General features: G+C 40.0%; 1 protein-coding gene and 1 long non-coding RNA gene across 2 annotated transcripts; one reads left to right on the top strand and one right to left on the bottom strand.

Annotated features, from left to right (window-relative positions):
- Nucleotides 1-1,069: 1,069 nt before the first annotated feature.
- On the top strand, nucleotides 1,070-9,720 carry LOC110709193. Its single transcript, XM_021887405.1, has 6 exons — nucleotides 1,070-1,203; nucleotides 3,658-4,061; nucleotides 5,262-5,746; nucleotides 5,837-6,083; nucleotides 6,645-7,727; nucleotides 9,617-9,720. Exons 1-6 carry the CDS (start codon nucleotides 1,070-1,072, stop codon nucleotides 9,718-9,720), a joined length of 2,457 nt encoding a protein of 818 aa, XP_021743097.1.
- A 1,816-nt stretch (nucleotides 9,721-11,536) lies between these two features.
- Nucleotides 11,537-12,562, bottom strand: LOC110709203. Its single transcript, XR_002508887.1, has 2 exons — nucleotides 12,417-12,562; nucleotides 11,537-11,964 (listed from the first exon to the last, which is right to left on the bottom strand). It is a non-coding gene; the product is annotated as an uncharacterized LOC110709203 (long non-coding RNA).
- Between the last annotated feature and the right edge of the window lie 7,798 nt (nucleotides 12,563-20,360).

Raw genomic sequence — 20,360 nt, forward strand, 5'->3', positions numbered from 1 at the left:
ATAATTTCATGCGCATCAAATTTATCTCGTAGGATAATCATATATGTTCAACAAAGTTCTATCTCTTCTAGAGAATAATGAAATTTTGTTCTCTTCTAGAGATTAATATTAATAGGGGTAATAAATTGTGCAGTTGCTAATTTCTTATTATATTCCTTATGTGCTGACATACAATAGCCCCAATCAAGAGAATTGTTATATAAATATAAAATTTCTTGTAATTTCACTAGGTGGTGATCTTCGGAATCACTAGAATCATTGATAGTATGATACTAGTTACTTAAAAATTTCCACATATAACTTGTACGCGGTGAGCTTCGTTCTGGTCACCTAATATTTGTCAACATATAAAATATTCTAATGAACTTCTGGTCATCAATTATTCAGAATAACCAATGTATTATCTCTTGAACTTCTCTTTTAACACAAATTATTAAAAATCACAATCCAAATATGTCTTGCCATTTGATTTATTTCATATATATAACATGAGAAATCATCAACACATTATTTCTTCGTTTTCATAACGAAAATTTATTAAACCCCGGATGGCCTAATTATTAATATCACATCCAATCACTTTTTCTTTAGTATTTAAATTATGGTCAGTATCACTACTAGAAATAGGCTAAATTGCGACGGAATACTTACGACGGACATGTTTTTCCGTCGTTAAGGTGGATATTTTCGACGGAAAACATTTCGTCGCAATTTAGCGACGGAAAATTTTAATTACGATGCATTTTTCCTCGTAAATTTTACGACAGAAATAAATTCCGTCGTAATAATAAACTTCCGACGGAATATTTCGTCGTAAAGTGATTTGCAACGGAATATTCCGTTGGAAGTTTATTATTACGATGGAATTTATTTCCGTCGTAAAATTTATTGTTATTTTTTAAAATTAAAATTGTTTCCTTGACCTAAAAAAAAGGGGGATCGAAACGCAGAGAAAGAAAGAGAAGCAGCGGGAGGAGAGAGAGAAAGAGAAGGAGAGAGAAGAAAGTCGCGGCGGCATAGAAAATTACGCCAGCGATGCCTGCAGTCGACGCACACCAGCCGCCGGAGAATGAAAGAGAGAAAGAAGGGTGAAAGAAAGAGAGAGGAGAAAGAGAACGAGAAAGAGAAAGCTAAGGAGGAAGGGAGAGCTGTCGAGGAAGAAACAACCGCCCTGGTGGTTTCCGGCGACACCGCCGCGTCTAGGTATGTGTGTGCAATTGGTCAATTTTTTTTAAATTTTGCAAATAAACCACCACCGGCTAACATTTAACCACCACAACGCAGCCTATGCGCCGCACCTCTGTCCCCTAGCCGTGACTGAACCACCTGGCCATGGTTGTTTCTGGCGACGCCACACCTCCATCCCCTGAAAATTCAGTAAGTTGCCTTTGCTTTCCCCCTTTTTTTTTCCAATTTAATTTTGTTTACTTATAAACCCTTAATTATTTTTTTTTAATTTTGTTGTAGGATTTTGATAACTTGCTATTTTATGCGGTTTTAGGGCGTATTTGAACCTATTTTACCTGAACAAATTTGTGTTTTGGTTCACTTTTACCCTATTATTATGCAATTTTTGTGTATCCTATGCTTCACGGGTTGTTAGTGTTTTTGTTGAGATTTTAGGTCCAAAGACGACCAAATGAAGCCCACGGTTACCAAACCGAGGTTAGAAGCAAGGAAATGATGGAAAGAATCCAAGTACAAGAGCATCGTAGAAGAAAACACGAAGAAAAGGGCCCAGAAGACCCTGCACGGCCGTGCAAGATGTTGCACGTCCGTGCAGGAGTGCAGACTTGAAGCCATCTTTCTGCCAAGGCCTGCACGGACGTGCCAAATATTGCACGTCCGTGCAGATGATGCAGCACGGACGTGCCAAAGGTGCACGCCCGTGCTGCAGCAGGTCGTCTTAAACTGAGTTTCTGCCTTGGTCTGCACGGACGTGCCAACTTCAGCACGTCCGTGCAGACCTACAGTTTACCCGTTTCTTGTTTTCACCGTCCTCTTATTTTAGGGGGTAATATAAATAGCCCCTTTGGACCATTTTAGAGGGGTTCCCAATTTTTCCAGATTTTCATACTCCTCTTAGTTTGAAACACAAAAATCCTCAAATTAGCATAGATTTTAGTTCTTGTTTTGAAGGTTTTTCAATCCAATCATTGTAGAAGACAAGTTCCACCATTGTTAGTCAATTATTGAAGCTTCTAGTAATTTTTTCTTACTCTTTCTTTCTCTCTTCTATCTTTAATTCTTGCTTTTTATTAATTGTTTGGTTGTTCTTTGCATGTTTAATTGTTAAATTCTACTTAATTCTTAGTTTTAATTTGTTCATGAATTCCTTGAAATCTTTAATTGCTTTAACCTCCATGGATTGTGAGTAGTCTAATTTCTAGGGTTTGGGTGAACCCTCAATGTAATCACCAACACTTGTTGCATGAACTAATTTGTTAATTGTGGGGTGTTAATTAGTTGAGTTTAAGAGGTTTCATTGTTAATTCTTGTAATTGGCCATTGCTTGAATTATTTATCTAGCTTCCTCAACGAAGGATCGAGAGATGAACTTGAGGAAGCTCCCTTATGCTTGATTGACTTGATTTGCCATGAGAATAGGAATTTCTAGTCAAGGGAATTTGCATGTTATCGTGAGGATGTTTTAACACTTGTTTCTTGCCCATAATCACGAGAGTAGGTTATGGTTTTGATGTCAAGTAATCCCTCTAGCTTGAGAGAGTAGTTGGGTGCATTTGATAACTTCCCCTAATTTATCCCCTAAATCACCATTTCTATGCATGCTACTTGTGGTCCGTGATGAAGTTTAGTGGTGTAACCCATGCCCTAGGCCTTCTTAATATTGTTAATCACCTCTTAGAATTAGTTGATTTGAATTAGAATAGTGTGACGTAATACCAACTTAAAACCCCCGACTTAATCTAGCTTGTTTAAACAATAACATTTGGTGGTTGATTCAACGCCTCTCATGGGTTCGACCCTTTCTTGCCCTTGCTACTAGTTGAGTAGGATCGAGTTAGGTCTTATTTCTTGATAGGTTGACGACGTCCTATCAAGTTTTGGCGCCGTTGCCGGGGAGGCAAAGTCACATTGAATAAGTTATTGTTGAATGAGTCTAGATTTGTGTATATGTATATAATCTTCTTATTTTGTTTTTGTTTAAGCGTGTTTACTTGTGATAGTCATTGCTAACGTTTTCCTTAGCTTTGTTTGACTGTGCATGACACGGAGGAGTAAGCAATCACCGCTTATCCCCGTAGATCCGGAGTTAAATAGAACTTTGAGGAACGTAAGAAGGCTCCTACAAGGCACGCCGTAATTTTCTCTAGCTTATACGGATTCCGAGTCGGAGGATAATCTTGACAACGAGCAAGAGATGGCCAACCCACCGCCTCCTCCACTTCTACAAGACTATGACCACCCCGATGCATTCCAACTTCGGAGTGGCATACTTCTTCCCACCACCAATGCAAACAACTATGAGTTCTCTCCTCAACTCATAAGGATGATCCAAAGTGAACAGTTCGGGGGGAGTGCAAATGAGTGCCCTCTATCTCATTTAGACAACTTCCTTGAGTTGTGCACTACCATCTAGCAAAACAACCTCACGGAGGAATTCATTTGGATGCATATGTTTCGGTTCTCTCTTAGGGACAAGGCTAAGTGTTGGTTGAGGTCCGTGAAAGAAGGATCCTTAACAACATGGGAAGAGGTTACCAAAGCATTTCTTGGGAAGTTTTGTCCGCCCGAAAAGACCGCGGAATTGAGAAGGAAGATTACAAGCTTCACTCAAGAGGATGATGAAACCTTAGGTGAAGCATGGGAAAGATTCAAGGATCTAAAGAGGAAGTGTCCACACCATGGGTTGCCTTTATGGATGATTATTCAAAGCTTCTACGACGGTCTCACTCCTACCTCAACGGCCAATCTTGACAACGGAGCCGGTGGTAGTCTTAAAAAGCTACCGGTGCAAGAAGCCGAGAATATGATTGAAGAAGTTGCAAGGCATTACGCCTATAGATATGATAGAAGAGAAAGTCAACCGAAGAAGAAAGGTATGCATGAGTTGAGTGCAATAGATCTCATTGCCTCAAAGTTTGATATGCTAGCTCACAAGCTAAACCAAGCAACCTCCTCAAGCGGTACCTCCTCTTCACAACCACAACCACAAGTCATGTCTTGTGAGACTTGTGGGGGTAATGATCACATGGCTTCATATTGCAATGCTACTAATGAGCAAGTTGCGGCCATGAACCAAAGAAATGAGCAACCTTTCAATCAAGGTTGGAGGCAACAAAACCAAGGGTGGAGACAACCCAATCAAAACCAACAATCCAACTACAACAACCCTCCTCAAAACATCTACAACCAAAATCAACAAAATCACCAAGCCCCATACCGCCATCCAAACCAACAAAGACAACAATTCAACCAACAACCTCCTCCACCCCAAAAGACTTCCCTTGAGGCCGCTCTTGAGTCTTTCATAAATCAACAAGGGAAGAGCAATGCAGAAATGAGCTCCAACATCCAACAACTTCAAGCGCACAACAAAATAATTGAGAATCAACTAGCTCAAATTGCACAACAAGTTGGGAGTTCTACCTCCAATGCTAGTGGTCAATTTCCAAGCTCAACGGTTGTGAACCCAAAGGAGCATGTCAAGGCTATCACATTGAGGTCCGGGAGAGGGTATGAAGGTCCGGTAATGAGTGAAGATGTGCCACAAAAGAGAGATGAGGGTGTGGAGGTGAGAAGTGAGAATGATGTTGAAAATGAGGTGGTAGAAGTTGAGAGAAAAGAAAAAGAAAAGAGTGTTGAGGGAGACACAAAGAAAGGAGAGGGAGTTGAAGTTGAAGTGGAGAAACCCCCAATGAGAGTCTACAAGCCACCTATTCCTTTCCCTCATAGGTTGGTAGAGAAAAAATTGAATGAGAAGTTTTCAAAGTTCCTTGAGGTCATGAGAGGGCTCCAAGTGAACATTCCCTTTCTTCATGCTATGTCACAAATGCCTACATATGCGAAATTTTTAAAAGATCTCTTGTCCAACAAAAGTAGGCTTGAAGAGAGTGCAACCATCTCCCTTCCAATGGAGGTGAGCGCAATCATTCAAAACAAGCTTCCCCGAAAGCTTGGTGACCCGGGTAGCTATGCAATTCCGGTGAAGATTGGAGATATGGAAGCCATGGATGCTCTTTGTGATCTTGGGGCAAGTGTAAGCTTGATGCCCTTCTCAATTGCGAAAAATTTAAAAGTTGGTGAGATGAAGCCAACAAGAATCTCAATACAATTAGCCGATCGTTCGGTTAGGTTACCAATGGGAATACTTGAAGATGTACCGGTACAAGTGGGAAGAGTTTTTGTACCTTGTGACTTTGTGGTGATGGAAATGGAGGAGGACAACAAGGTTCCTCTCATTTTGGGAAGGCCGTTCTTGAACACGGCGGGAGTGGTAATTGATATGAAACAAGGCAAGCTAACATTGAATGTGGGAGATGAGAAAATTTCTTTCTCATTCTCGCAAGCCATGGGGAAGCCTATGTATGAGGATATCAATAGAATCGATACTCTTGACCGAGAAGTGGAGGAATTGAAGATGATGAACAATAGCAAAGATACTCTACAAGCGATCCTCACGGAAAGTTTGTACAATGATGATGATGAAGCTAAGGGGTACAAGTTGTTGCTAGACCAACCCCTACATGGCAAGGCAAGGGAGTTTGAAGCACTTAAGGTGGAGGTAAAAGAGGAGAGGTCTACGCCTCCTCCTAAGGTTGAACTTAAACCCCTTCCCCCTTCACTTAAATACGTTTTTCTTGATGATAATGAGACTTATCCCGTTATTGTCAATACCAACCTTGATGACACTTCCCTTGAGAAACTCCTAGTTGTGTTGAGGGAGTATAGGAGTGTCATTGGGTATGCCATTGATGACATTAAGGGGATAAGTCCCACGATATGCATGCACAAGATTTTGCTTGATAATGATCATGAATCCTCAATTGAGCACCAAAGAAGGCTCAACCCCAACATGAAAGAAGTTGTTAAAAAAGAGGTTTTGAAACTTCTTGAAGCGGGCATAATCTACCCTATCTCCGATAGCAAGTGGGTTAGCCCGGTTCAAGTTGTTCCAAAAAAAGGGGGCATGACCATTATCAAGAACGATAAGGGTGAGACCATTTCTACAAGGTCGGTCACCGGGTGGAGAATGTGCATAGACTATCGAAAATTGAACAAATCCACTCGGAAGGACCACTTCCCTCTCCCCTTTATCGATCAAATCTTGGAAAGGTTGGCATCACATAGTCACTATTGCTTCTTGGATGGGTATTCGGGATTCCTCCAAATCCCTATCCTACCCGAGGATCAAGAGAAGACTACATTCACATGCCCTTTTGGCACCTTTGCTTATCGAAGGATGCCATTTGGATTATGTAATGCACCTTCTACATTTCAAAGGTGTATGATGTCTATCTTTTCCGACATGCTTGAATCATCAATCGAGGTATTTATGGATGACTTTTCTGTTTGCGGTTCATCTTTTGACACTTGCCTAAGTAATTTGATTAAAGTGTTAAAAAGATGTCAAGAGGTGAACCTTGTGCTTAATTGGGAAAAATGTCATTTCATGGTTGAAGAGGGTATTGTGTTGGGACATGTTGTTTCTAGTAGGGGCATTGAGGTTGATCGTGCCAAAATTGAGGTTATTGAGCGCCTCCCTCCCCCCACTAATGTGAAGGGTATAAGGAGTTTTCTTGGACACGCGGGTTTTTACCGCCGGTTCATTAAAGATTTTTCCAAAATCGCTAAGCCGCTCACTCAATTGTTGGTAAAGGATGCCCCTTTTGTGTTTTCTAATGATTGTTTGCTAGCCTTTGATAGGTTGAAGGAAGCTTTGATCACGGCTCCCATCATTCAACCACCGAATTGGGAGCTCCCTTTTGAACTCATGTGTGATGCTTCGGACTATGCCGTTGGATCTGTGCTTGGGCAAAGGAAGGATAAAAAGCTCCATGCCATCTATTACACTAGCAAAACTCTTGATGAAGCACAAAGAAACTACACAACGACTGAAAAAGAGCTCCTAGCCATCGTCCATGCTATCGAAAAGTTTAGGTCTTACTTGGTGGGCTCCAAAGTTATAGTCTTCACCGACCATGCGGCTTTGAAGTACTTGCTGTCCAAGAAGGACACTAAACCAAGGTTGATTAGGTGGGTCTTGCTCTTACAAGACTACGATATAGAAATTCGGGACAAGAAGGGTGCCGAGAATGTAGTAGCCGATCATCTCTCACGGCTACCGATCGTAGAAGGTGAAATTGAAGCTTTGCCAATTGATGATTCATTCCCGGATGATCAATTATTCGCAATCATTCAAGCCCCGGCCCCATGGTTTGCGGATATTGTAAATTACTTGGCTTGCTCCATCCTTCCTCCCGACCTCACCTATCAACAAAAGCGGAAGTTCCTCCATGATGTCCGCCAATACTTTTGGGATGACCCCTTGCTCTTCAAACAAGGTGTTGATGGTCTTTTTAGAAGGTGTGTCCCCGACGATGAAATTCATGAAGTTATCACAATGTGTCACTCCTCACCTTGTGGAGGACATATGAGTGCTAACAAGACATTGACGAGAATATTGAAATGCGGTTTCTATTGGCCCTCTATGTTCAAGGACGTATGGGGAGTTGTTAAAGCTTGTGACCGGTGTCAAAGGACCGGTAATTTGTCAAGAAAGAACGAAATGCCTTTGAATAACATTTTAGAGCTGGAAATTTTCGATGTGTGGGGAATAGATTTTATGGGACCTTTCCCATCCTCTTTTGGGAACAAATACATTTTGGTGGCCGTCGACTATGTATCAAAGTGGGTTGAAGCGGTTGCATCTCCTACAAATGATGCTAAGGTAGTAGTCAAGTTGTTCAAGAAAGTCATTTTCCCTAGGTTTGGTGTGCCACGTGCCGTAATAAGTGATGGAGGATCGCACTTTGCAAAGCGATCTTTCAAGGCTCTCCTTGAAAAATACGGAGTGAGGCACAAGGTGTCATTGGCTTACCACCCTCAAACAAGTGGTCAAGCTGAAATTTCAAATAGGGAGATTAAGTTGATACTAGAGAAGACGGTGAATAGGTCAAGGAAGGATTGGTCATCAAGGTTGGATGATGCTCTATGGGCCTACCGCACCGCCTTCAAGACTCCTATTGGCACCACCCCTTACAAGCTCGTTTATGGGAAGTCATGCCATCTACCGGTGGAACTGGAACATCGTGCGCACTGGGCTATCAAAACCTTGAATTTTGATATCCAATCCGCCGGAGAAAAGAGGATGCTTGACCTCCATGCCTTGGAAGAGTTGAGGTTAGATGCATATGAGAGTGCAAAGATCTACAAGGAGAAGACCAAAGCATGGCACGACAAGCACATCAACAAGAGAGAGTTCAAGGAGGGTGACAAGGTCTTGCTATTTAACTCCCGGTTGAAGTTGTTTCCGGGAAAGCTAAAATCAAGATGGAGTGGCCCTTTCACCATTACAAAGATATTCCCATATGGCGCCATTGAGATTTCCAACGACAAAGGTGAACCATTCAAAGTTAATGGCCAAAGGTTGAAAGCATACTTCGATGGTTTCGTGCAAGAAGAAACAAAGGTAGTTCATTTAGATGAATTTGATATCCCTCGTGATTGAAAACGTAATATGGTCAAGCTAGTGACAATAAAGAAGCGCTTCCGGGAGGCAACCCGAGTATTTTAGTAATTTTACTCAAAAAAAAAAAGAAAAAAAAAAGGAGAGTAAACGTACCAAAAGCAGCAAGTATTCTGCCAAGTTAAGCACGTCCGTGCCAAAATCAGCACGTCCGTGCCAAAAGCAGCACGTCCGTGCCGATAATGGCACGTCCGTGCTTTTACAGGCAGAAAGTTGAGAAGTATTCTGCCAAGTTAAGCACGTCCGTGCCAAAAGCAACACGTCCGTGCCGATAATGGCACGTCCGTGCTTTTACAGGCAGAAAGTTAAGCACGTTCTGACTTGAGCTGCACGTCCGTGCCAATGCTGCACGTCCGTGCATACCAAGTATTTAAGGCCGAAACTGCTCGAAAAAAAAGAAAAAATCCACAATTTTTTGTTCTTCCTCTCAAACCCACGGTTCTCCTCCTTCTCTCTAACCCCTCTTACTCCTCCTCTCAACCCTCAAACACTCAAATTCTCACCCAAAATTCAACATTTCCCACCATAATCAACACTCCTTTTCAACAAAAACGCAAAATACTACTCCTTTCTCCAATCTTCAACCCAAAAATCACCCATTAACCGAAACCCTAAGAAGAAAAAAATCAATTTGGGGGTTTTCTTTTGGATTGAAATTTTAACAATTGGTTGAAGGAAAAGGTTCAAGCAAGGGAAAGGAAGGCTAGGAAGGTTCATTGGCGGGTTTTACACCCACGTTAAGCTCGGTATAATCGTTCCTTCCACTTACTATTTCCATACTTGAAACTTGTTGTTTTGTGCTTATTTTTGCTTGCAATCTTGGTTGAATTGATAGTTGTTGAGTATTTGTGCTTTTATGTAAAGCATTATGGGTTTAATTCAATATTGTGAGGATTAATTGTTTAGGTTTTGTGAGTTTTTGTGATTGTGTGGATTATTCTTTGTGGTGTCCTTTGGTGTGGCTAAGTCTTGGGTTTTTGACCTTAAAATTGCTTGGTGAATTGGTTTAGTGTCTTGATCTCTTTGTGTGGCGGGTTTAGTCATTCTAAATAAAACAAAATAAAAACAACCATGCCAAGAAGAAACCAATCCCGAAACACCTCTTCCCTTAGATTTAGGAACCCATCGCCTCCTCCTCCCGTTGATCCACCGCAAGTGGACACAATGGGAATAGTTTTCGCTGACCAGGCCTTTTCGGCCAATTTCCTTAAAATCAGTAGGAGGCGGGTCAAGCCCACCAAATTCTATGATAGTGAGGTGGCGGACGCCTTAGGGGTAGGAGCTGATATCACAATGTTATTCGAGGGAGCCGACCTAGGTTCTTGGCTAGAGTTACATGCCTTAACCTATAGGAGACTGACCCTAGAATTCCTCTCCTCCCTTTGTGTGCACCGTGACACCACAAGATCCCCCCGTTACATGACCTTCCAGCTCATGAATGCCCAACATAGAATGTCCGTAGCGAGAGTTAACCAAGCTTTCGGGTGGCCTGTTTCTGGAACTATGGGGCCTAAGGATAGGCAACCCCGTAACTATATGGCGGGTGAATTTTGGAGAAGAATCACAGGGCTGTTTGGGTATAACCCTAGAACTGATAAGGCCACAGCCATTATTCACCCTGCCTTTAGGATCGCCCAGCGTACCATAGCGAACACAGTTTTTGCTAGGGGAGACAGTTCAGGGGTCGTGTCTACTCGAGAGCTTTACTTTCTATGGCATCTGAGTGAGGGTAGTACGAGTTTAAATGTGGGGTCTTGGTTTATGAACCACCTAGAAGATGTTGCCACAGGATCAGGCAACATCACCATAGGTGGTATGATTACTATAATTGCTGCTGCTCTTAACCTTGATTTTGCAGAAGAGCAGGTTGTTCCAGGTCCAACACAGTTGGATATGCAGTCGCTGAGAGCCATGAAATGGCTCACGGATGTAGAGGGGAACCACCCCTATTTGTGGTTGGTGAGTAGGCGCCCCTATGCCTACTTACCCGACCCCGAGGCCACCGCCATCTACAACCAGGCGAATTGGATCTTTCAGAGGGACTTCCCTTGGGCTCCCGGTCAAGAGGGAGAGGAACAAGGGCAAGAGCAGCAAGAGCAACAACAACAACAATTTCAGCAACAACCAGAATTTCACCAGCAGTACGAGTTCCAACAAGGGTACCAAGAGGGGTACCAAGGTCAGGGCATGGGTGAAGGCAACCCATTCCTCACCTTCGAGCAGCAGATGGCTAATATGAATGCGAACTTCGCCCGCATGACTTCCGAGTTTGAGACCATGAGGAAGTCAAATGAAGACTTGTGGACTTCTTTTGACGGAATGACGTCAAGCTTTGAAGGTCTTCGATCGGAATTGGGCGACTTCCGCAATGTATATCACCATCTCTACCCCGGGGGTTCGAGCTCCCAAGGGGGCCCGAACCAATGAGTTAGTATCTCCTTCCCCTTCTCTTTGTGCTTATATTGTTTCAACATTGGGGACAATGTTTATGATAGCTTGGGGGGGAGTATTTTCTCATTTACCATTGGTTCATGCTGTGTTCTCGTACGTATATGTTGATTTGCATGCCCCTATTCCCATTTCCCTAACATCCAAACCCTTTGAATCCAAATTGCTTCCTTTGAAATCCAAATCCCTTGCATTGTGAATACTTCTCCTATCCCTTATTTAGATGTATAGTTATTTTATGCCTAAAAAAAAAAAAAAAAAAAAGAGAAAAAAAAAGAGAGAAAAAAATGAAAAAAAATGATGAAAAAGTGCCCAAGGATGAAACTCATATGACGATTATATGTTTTGCTTGCTTGACTCTTGAGTGATGAGTAAAAGTTTTTTTTTAGAAGAGTGTGTGCACGAGTTGGGGGTCATTTAGAGGTCTATTAATCTTGATTGCATTGGAGTATATGAAATGAAAGCCAATGAATGCTCAATTGCACGCCTAGTATAAGATATTGTCTAATTTGCTCAAGTAGGATATGTTTGAATAAATTTGTGGTCCCTTGTGCCCTTGATGTGTCCCCTTTCCTCCCCGAAATGAAACTCTATTAGGGAATTGGTTCTACTTGTATCATGTGTAATAAGTGGCGTAATAAGCCACACGTTCTCAATAAAGAAAGAGCCGCTCACAGTTAAAAGAGGCGAGGGCATTGAAAATTGAAAAAAAAAGAAGAGCATAAAAAAGGGGGAGAACAAAAACTACCCCAAAACTTCTAAAAAAAAAAAAAAATTCTCTTCTTTAGAGGTCAACTCGTGGATGCCTCCTGTTTGGGGGTTTTCTATGTGTCCTTCGGGAGAGTTACAATTTCCTAGCAGACTTCCTTCTTACGCCTGTACCTGCAGCTAGCCGACTTCCTTCTTGCGCCTGTACCTGCACAAATAACGGAGACTCCGGATGGGGGGTGGGAGTTCCGCCTCCGAAGATTAAGTTAGTATCTTTTCGAAGTGGAATAAGAACAGTAAAAGCTTCTCGGTTCGAGAGCGTTTCAGTAGGTTTGGGCTTTTTTTGGTTTTTTTGTGGTTGCAATTAATGTATATCTCTCTGTGTCATAAATGAGGTCTACCCTTACTATTTATAGTAAGGGAGAACTGTACCTCAATTAGGGTATAAGGGACACGTGTCTGCAAAGGAAATGGGCCTTTGCACTGAAAGATTGACACGTGTCAAGCCTTTATTGGGCCACGTGTCTTAAGGTATTTTCACCCTAAACACCTCCCACACCTTGTTTGCATTGTTGTTTCTTATGAAATTCCCGAGTTAGAGTGTAGTTAAGGGGCCTTGGGTGTGCATTTTGGGAGGTGGACTAGCATTTTGAGATTTTATAACCGAAAGAGGGCTTGTTACAACTTTGGAATATCTAGGTGTGCTCTAATGAAATAGTAAAAGGCCAAAGGAAGTATCCTAGTGCAACCTTGTTTAGTTCTCCTCTCTACCCCCAACTCATGTGTACATTTGTATGATTGGTAATTCTTGAAAGTTGTTCACTTGTCTTGCTTTTGAATCACATCCCGATGAGTTGACTTGGGCTATAAAAAAAAAAAATCGTGTGTTGTGTTTGTGGGAGTTGTGGGTGATTCTCTTTGGAAACCCTCACGAGAGATGGACTCGTCCTACTAGGCGACTTGTAGGTTTAAACGGCTTCTCACTTTTGCTAAAAGTGATCGTTCGGTTTATTGTGTATTCCTACCCTTTCTTGGTTTAACTTTTGCTTCAACCTTCTATAACAAGTTAGTTCCCTCTATTTGTTTTGTCATGACTAGTTTGCTCGAGGACGAGCAAAAGCTTAGCTTGGGGGGATTTGATAACTTGCTATTTTATGCGGTTTTAGGGCGTATTTGAACCTAGTTTACCTGAACAAATTTGTGTTTTGGTTCACTTTTACCCTATTATTATGCAATTTTTGTGTATCCTATGCTTCACGGGTTGTTAGTGTTTTTGTTGAGATTTTAGGTCCAAAGACGACCAAATGAAGCCCACGGTTACCAAACCGAGGTTAGAAGCAAGGAAATGATGGAAAGAATCCAAGTACAAGAGCATCGTAGAAGAAAACACGAAGAAAAGGGCCCAGAAGACCCTGCACGGCCGTGCAAGATGTTGCACGTCCGTGCAGGAGTGCAGACTTGAAGCCATCTTTCTGCCAAGGCCTGCACGGACGTGCCAAATATTGCACGTCCGTGGAGATGATGCAGCACGGACGTGCTTCCGTGATTATGAGGCAGCATGGCCGTGCAAGATGTTGCACGTCCGTGCAGGAGTGCAGACCTGAAGCCATCTTTCTGCCAAGGCCTGCACGGATGTGCCAAATATTGCACGTCCGTGCAGATGATGCAGCACGGACGTGCCAAAGGTGCACGCCCGTGCTGCAGCAGGTCGTCTTAAACTGAGTTTCTGCCTTGGTCTGCACGGACGTGCCAACTTCAGCACGTCCGTGCAGACCTACAGTTTACCCGTTTCTTGTTTTCACCGTCCTCTTATTTTAGGGGGTAATATAAATAGCCCCTTTGGACCATTTTAGAGGGGTTCCCAATTTTTCCAGATTTTCATACTCCTCTTAGTTTGAAACACAAAAATCCTCAAATTAGCATAGATTTTAGTTCTTGTTTTGAAGGTTTTTCAATCCAATCATTGTAGAAGACAAGTTCCACCATTGTTAGTCAATTATTGAAGCTTCTAGTAATTTTTTCTTACTCTTTCTTTCTCTCTTCTATCTTTAATTCTTGCTTTTTATTAATTGTTTGGTTGTTCTTTGCATGTTTAATTGTTAAATTCTACTTAATTCTTAGTTTTAATTTGTTCATGAATTCCTTGAAATCTTTAATTGCTTTAACCTCCATGGATTGTGAGTAGTCTAATTTCTAGGGTTTGGGTGAACCCTCAATGTAATCACCAACACTTGTTGCATGAACTAATTTGTTAATTGTGGGGTGTTAATTAGTTGAGTTTAAGAGGTTTCATTGTTAATTCTTGTAATTGGCCATTGCTTGAATTATTTATCTAGCTTCCTCAACGAAGGATCGAGAGATGAACTTGAGGAAGCTCCCTTATGCTTGATTGACTTGATTTGCCATGAGAATAGGAATTTCTAGTCAAGGGAATTTGCATGTTATCGTGAGGATGTTTTAACACTTGTTTCTTGCCCATAATCACGAGAGTAGGTTATGGTTTTGATGTCAAGTAATCCCTCTAGCTTGAGAGAGTAGTTGGGTGCATTTGATAACTTCCCCTAATTTATCCCCTAAATCACCATTTCTATGCATGCTACTTGTGGTCCGTGATGAAGTTTAGTGGTGTAACCCATGCCCTAGGCCTTCTTAATATTGTTAATCACCTCTTAGAATTAGTTGATTTGAATTAGAATAGTGTGACGTAATACCAACTTAAAACCCCCGACTTAATCTAGCTTGTTTAAACAATAACATTTGGTGGTTGATTCAACGCCTCTCATGGGTTCGACCCTTTCTTGCCCTTGCTACTAGTTGAGTAGGATCGAGTTAGGTCTTATTTCTTGATAGGTTGACGACGTCCTATCAGATTTGTACAATTTTGTTGGTTTAATTGTTAAAAAGAAGTGCAGATCTAAAGGTTAGTTACATTACAAACCCTAATATAATGTATGTGTGTATCTTACTTTGGTTGTTAGATAGTGTGTTGGATTATAATTAGAATGTATTCAATAACTTTTAGTTTGGTTAATTTATTGACATTGGTCATCTCTTATAAGTTATTAATTGCTCCCTTCTCTTTAAAAAAACAATATAATGTTAGTTTGGTTTAGTTTAGTTTAACATAATGTAGTTTAGTTAAGTTTATGTTAATATAATGTGTTTTAATTTAATTTATTTTAATATAAAGTATCTTATTGTAGTTTAGTTTTTTTTGAAATATGTTAGTTTAATTTAATATATATAACGGTAGTTTGGTTTGGTTTAGTTTAATATGATATATTAGTTTACTTTGGTTTGGTTTGATTTGGTTTATATTAATAGTATGGTGTTATGATATGTTTCTCTTGTTTAGTTTAATCTTGATATATTTGTTTAATATTATGTATGTTAGTTAAGTATATATATTTTTTAAATAAATCTTATAATTAATTAATTGCTCCCTTCTCTTTAAAAAAAACAATGTTAGTTTGGTTTAGTTTAGTTTAACATAATGTAGTTTAGTTAATTTTATGTTAATATAATGTGTTTTAGTTTAATTTATTTTAATATAGAGTATCTTAATTTAGTTTAGTTTTTTTAGAAATATGTTAGTTTAATTTAATATATAAAACGGTAGTTTGGTTTGGTTTAGTTTAATATGATATATTAGTTTACTTTGGTTTGGTTTGATTTGTTTCTCTTGTTTAGTTTAATCTTGATATATTTGTTTAATATTATGTATGTTAGTTAAGTATATATATTTTTTAAAAAATTATTTACATAATAATATACCTAGATACCCGTTCAAGGCATACACATTAGGAGTATGTCTTGAATAGTCCCCGGTTGGGACTGTCCTTGTACGTTTATTCTCACTTAGGTGGTGAATGTATTCCTTTGTTTTAATTCTAAGGAAGATCCTTGCTTGTCATTTCTCTACAATGTTCTCTAGGTACATATATAGGTGTTTCTAATCGCCTATGTTGTGTACTTGGGGAACTGTAGGGAGATGCTGCCGGATTTTCCATAGAATTGAAATTCTGGCATACATTCACTAGTGAGATTGAACGTACAAGGATGGGTTAGGTTGGAGTGATAAGGACCCTTGGAAATCATTTCTCTTCTCATTTGCATTTCCATAACAGTTTGATCTATAATGAATATATATTGTGCTTTATGACTAATGTGATTAATGGCATATGTGTTAGTTGTGTAGAACTTGTAATCATGAAACGAAAAGAACGTAGCTGGATGTACGAAAGGAAGGTTGGGAATTCTATTAATCCTGAGTTCTTGAAGGGGGTAGATGAATTCCTTAAATATGTGGAAGATCATCCCGAGAGTAGCAGCTCGAATGAAGTTAGGTGTCCATGTTTTAAATGCAAAAACAAACGTCTTTGGGATCCAGATACGGTCAAACTTCATTTGTATCGCAGCGGTTTTTTTACCTAATTACTATGAGTGGATGTGTCATGGGGAAGGGTTTCCAGGAACTCGTAGAAGGCAGTCAAATGAATATCGTAAAATGGTTTTGGATGCCTTTGGTCAGTCTCAAGATCAAGGCCATTCCGAAGAGCCACCTGTTTCATTAGAGGAGGAGCCTAATGCACAAGCCAAGCCATTTTTTGATTTGTTAAGAGCTTCTGAACAATCGTTATACGAAGGGAGTTCATTGTCTGTGTTAGAGATGGCTTCTAGAATCACTAACCTAAAGTGTGAGTATAATTTGCCGCACAGATGTGTTGATGGATTTGCTTCTTTGGTTAATGAAGCAATTCCTAATAACAACCACATGGCCGAGACATTCTATGAGGTCAAGAAAATTGTTAAGGGGTTAGAGCTGCCCCATGAAAAGATTCATGCATGCCCGAAAGGATGTATGTTGTTTTGGAAAGATGATGCTCAATTATCTACATGTAGGGTGTGTGGCAGCGACCGATACAAGAAGACTTCTAAAGGTAGCTTAGTGCCTTTGAATGTTCTATTTTATTTCCCTATCACACCTAGGTTGCAAAGGCTTTTTGCAACTAAAAACATTTCTGAGGAAATGACATGGCATGCTAAAAATCCTCGAGTTCAAGGCACAATGGCACACCCTAGAGATAGTGAAGCGTGGAAACACCTAGATAGTTGCTTTCCTGAGTTTGCCTTTGAACCTCGTAATGTTCGACTTGGCCTATGTACGGATGGATTTGCTCCACATGGTCAGTTTGGGGGACAGTATTCATGTTGGCCTGTCATTTTGACCCCTTATAACTTGCCTCCGTCAATGTGTATGAAAAGACAGTTCATGTTTCTTTCGTTACTCGTTCCTGGTCCTAAAAACCCTAAGGGCAACTTGGATGTTTACATGCAACCGCTCATACACGAGTTGAAACAGTTGTGGGAAGTTAGGGCAAATACTTACGATATTTCGAGATTACAAAATTTCAATCTTCGAGCAGCCATCCTATGGACCGTTAGTGACTTCCCGGCTTATGGTATGTTATCTGGTTAGACCACAGCCAGTAAGAAGGCTTGTCCATATTGCATGGAGAAAAGCAAAGCATTTTGGCTCGAAAATGGTGGTAAGGTTTCTTGGTTTGATTGCCATCGTCAATTCCTTCCGACAAATCATCCTTTTCGACATAGTAAAAATGCATTTTGTAAAAACAAAGTCGAAAAAGGTTCACCACCTCACATCATGTCAAGAGAGGAACTTTGGGAATGTGTGAAAAACCTCCCAAAAGCAACAGATGGCCCCGAGGCACTGAAACGTCTCAAGAATGCAAAAAAAGGGTGGTTCAAGCAAAGCACTCTATAGGACCTTCCATATTGGAAACATCTGCTTGTTCGTCACAACTTAGATGTCATGCACGTTGAAAAAAACTTTTTTGATCAGTTGATTCACACTATAATGGACGTGAAAAAGCTATCTTGTGGCACGCCATCAGCTCGGAATGACATTGCTAAATACTGTAAACGGCCCCAGCTACATCTTCAAGAGGATGATATGTGATTATTTCTCTTAATTTCTATCCTTAGGCACTTAAAATTATGTGATATTGGAACGTTAGAAGAAAGAACGAGTCCATTTGCTTGAAAACATAGAAAATAGGCATGGGTTTAGCCATATAGGCCAAATTTGGATGATTTTGGATGAGTTAGGGTCGATATTTGACATATGTGCTTATTTCTCTTAATTTCTATCCTTAGGCACCTACAAGTATGTGATATTGGAATGTTAGAAGAAAGAAACCTTCCAGTTGATTGAAAACATAGAAAATAGGCATGGTTTTAGCCATATAGGCCAAATTTGGATGATGTTGGATGAGTTGGGGTCAAAAATTGACATATGTGCTTATTTCTCTTAATTTCTATCCTTAGGAACTTAAAATAAATTGATATTGGAATGTTAGAAGAAAGAACGAGACCATTTGCTTGAAAACTTAGAAAATAGGCATGGTTTTAGACATATAGCCCAAATTTGGATGATTTTGGATGAGTTAGGGTCGATATTTGACATATGTGCTTATTTCTCTTAATTTCTATCCTTAGGCACGTATAAGTATGTGATATTGGAATTTTAGAAGAAAGAAACCTTCCATTTGATTGAAAACATAGAAAATAGGCATGGTTTTAGCCATATAAGCCAAATTTGGATGATTTTGGATGAGTTAGGGTCGAAAATTGACATATGTGCTTATTTCTCTTAATTTCTACATTTAGGCACTTAAAAGCAATTGATATTGGAATGTTAGAAGAAAGAACGAGACCATTTGCTTGAAAACTTAGAAAATAGGCATGGTTTTAGCCATATAACCCAAATTTGGATGATTTTTGATGAGTTAGGGTCGATATTTGACATATGTGCTTATTTCTCTTTATTTTTATCCTTAGGAACCTACAATTATGTGATATTGGAATGTTAAACGAGTCCATTTGATTGAAAACATAGAAAATAGGCATGGTTTTAGCCATATAGCCCAAATTTGGATGATTTTGGATGAGTTAGGGTCGATATTTGACATATGTGCTTATTTCTCTTAATTTCTATCCTTAGGCACTTAAAAGCAATTGATATTGGAATGTTAGAAGAAAGAACGAGTCCATTTGCTTGAAAACTTAGAAAATAGGCATGGTTTTAGCCGTATAGCCCAAATTTGGATGATTTTGGATGAGTTAGGGTCGATATTTGATATATGTGCCTATTTCTCTTAATTTCTATCCTTAGGCACCTAAAAGCAATTGATATTGGAATGTTAGAAGAAAGAAACCTTACCTTATATTGTTGGTTGTTTTTTTAACAATATTTTTTATTATCTTTAATATTTTGGAGGAGACCTACTAGAAGAAGCTCGAAGAAACAAGGAGTCAGGGGATTCAGAAGAGTCCCAATGAGTTGTACTGGGAGACGGTGGGTGGGCGCAATAAGAAGGGGCGTGTGAAGGGACTTGGCCAAGGTGCAGAGCTATACTATGGCAAACAGATGGGTCGAGGTTCCCGTTCTTCACAGCAATACACGCCGTATGTCATTTCTCAATTGCAAGACCAGATGGAACACAGGGTGTAAGCTCTCCAAACTCAAATGGAAGCCGAGATGGAAAGGCGAATTGACCCCGAATGGCTAAAATGGAGAGGAGATACAAGGAGAGTATGGATGAGATGATGAGTCGTTTGACCAACAACGACTCATGTTCCACCATTCATCCTCAGCATCGAGACCCAAGGAACAACCCGGGTAGTAGTGGAGCAGGCCAGGGTTTCCAGGAGATTGCGTAGCTTAGCTTTAGTCTAGCATAGAATCACTCTAACCTAGCTTTTGTTTGGTATAGATACCAAAATGTGGACTATCTTTTGTACTAGGACATAATTATTTTATATATATGTACATAAATATAATTTCGTAGGTCGGTAATTAATTTTTTTAAAACAACAATTTGGAGACTCAATATTTAGTTTTTTTTTTGTCGATTTATCATAAAAAAATTCAGGTTTGAAATTGCAGAAAATTACAGAAATTTGTTTAGGCTGGAACTATAATTTACGACGGAAAAAGCGTCGCAACCTATAATTTACGACGGAATTTTCTGTCGTAAATTATAATTTGCAACGGAAAATTCTGTCAGAAATATATAGGTTGCGACGGAATTTTCGGTCGCAAACTCTAATTTACGACGGAAAATTCCGTCCCAACTTATAAATTTCCGACAGAATTTTTCGTCGCAAATTATAGGTTGCGACGCTATTTTCCATCGTAAATTATAGTTTGCGAGGCTTTTTTCCGTCGTAAATTATAACTTACGACAGAAAATTCCGTCGTAAATTATAAAATACGACAGAAAATTCCGTCGTAAATTATAGGTTGCGACGGATATGTTTCCGTCGGAAGTTTGCAACGGATCTTCAATAAAGGCCAAATTCAAGTCCAACGATATTATTTCCATCGTAAACTCCGTCGTAAAGTAGGTTTATGACGGAAATTCCATCGGAATATGGACATTTTCCTACAAAGGGTTTTTCGACGACCTGT

This window comes from Chenopodium quinoa, unplaced genomic scaffold, assembly GCF_001683475.1.
Source record: "Chenopodium quinoa cultivar QQ74 unplaced genomic scaffold, ASM168347v1, whole genome shotgun sequence".
NCBI classification, from domain to species: domain Eukaryota; kingdom Viridiplantae; phylum Streptophyta; class Magnoliopsida; order Caryophyllales; family Amaranthaceae; genus Chenopodium; species Chenopodium quinoa.

Coding starts and splice junctions, on each gene's coding strand:
- LOC110709193 (XM_021887405.1), top strand. CDS start 1,070: ATGAAAGAGAGAAAGAAGGGTGAAAGAAAGAGAGAGGAGAAAGAGAAC. Junction 4,062..5,261: donor AAGTCAACCGAAGAAGAAAG/GTATGCATGAGT, acceptor AAAATTTAAAAG/TTGGTGAGATGAAGCCAACA. Junction 5,747..5,836: donor TTGAAGCACTTAAGGTGGAG/GTAAAAGAGGAG, acceptor GATGATAATGAG/ACTTATCCCGTTATTGTCAA.